Raw genomic sequence first — 798 nt, forward strand, 5'->3', positions numbered from 1 at the left:
CAATGCCAAAATACGCATACAACCAAAATAACCTTTCCTCTTCACATGCTGCACTAGCTGGTAAGACCTGAAAATAAAAATAAAATTCAACATCACTGCTAATGCTGTGCATCATCATAAGTATAAATTATAAAACTTCAGACCTGAATTTCATACTAGATACACACATATCATATAAAAACTTAGATTCATGTTTTATTCACATATTTAAAAATGTATATCTGTTCAAGTGCCTGTGCTTGTACTCATGTTATTGAAAGTATGCATTAACATGCAAATGTCTATTGCCATATTTCCGTGTTAGCAAGTATGTGAATGTTACTGCAAGTATGCACAATAGAGCATGTGCCTGTGTAATAGTGTATTGTGGTTACACTTACCCAAGTAATCATCCATGAGGGTTCCAATTGCAAACTGCAAGTAGAATAAAAAATTCAGATATCAAAATTCATCACAAAAAGTGAAAGTGTTCTTAGGCACATAAAATTTCTATTAATTTTATTTACAAACAAACTCATTAACAAAATGAATAAGATATTATTAAAACCCATGCAGTACATAATACATCTAAAACCAAGAAAACGTATTTGACACTGGCAAAATATATTGTCATCTAAATAAAATTATGTTGAACTTACAATATCTGTGGCATCTACTCTGGTACCAACAATCTTGACTCTAATTTCATCATCTTGTTGAATAACAACTTCCTAAAAAAGAAAATTAAAATTATACTGACAGAAGTTCCTGTTATAAGGAGTAATTATTTCACACACATAATTTGTTTCAAAACTATAT

At 29.8% G+C, this 798-nt stretch overlaps 1 protein-coding gene across 1 annotated transcript in view; it reads right to left on the reverse strand.

Annotated features, from left to right (window-relative positions):
* Positions 1–798, reverse strand: part of LOC119590683 (DNA-directed RNA polymerase II subunit RPB7) — a 5,451-nt gene continuing 4,653 nt past the window's right edge. Inside the window, exons 6-8 of the mRNA XM_037939371.1 lie at positions 639–710; positions 381–414; positions 1–67 (exon numbers count right to left, since the gene is read on the reverse strand). Of these exons, the coding sequence (XP_037795299.1) occupies positions 54–67; positions 381–414; positions 639–710 (120 nt within the window). The 3' untranslated portion in view covers positions 1–53. The remainder of the gene's footprint in view (positions 68–380; positions 415–638; positions 711–798) is intronic.

This window comes from Penaeus monodon, chromosome 27, assembly GCF_015228065.2.
Source record: "Penaeus monodon isolate SGIC_2016 chromosome 27, NSTDA_Pmon_1, whole genome shotgun sequence".
In the NCBI taxonomy this organism is placed as follows: Eukaryota; Metazoa; Arthropoda; class Malacostraca; order Decapoda; family Penaeidae; genus Penaeus; species Penaeus monodon.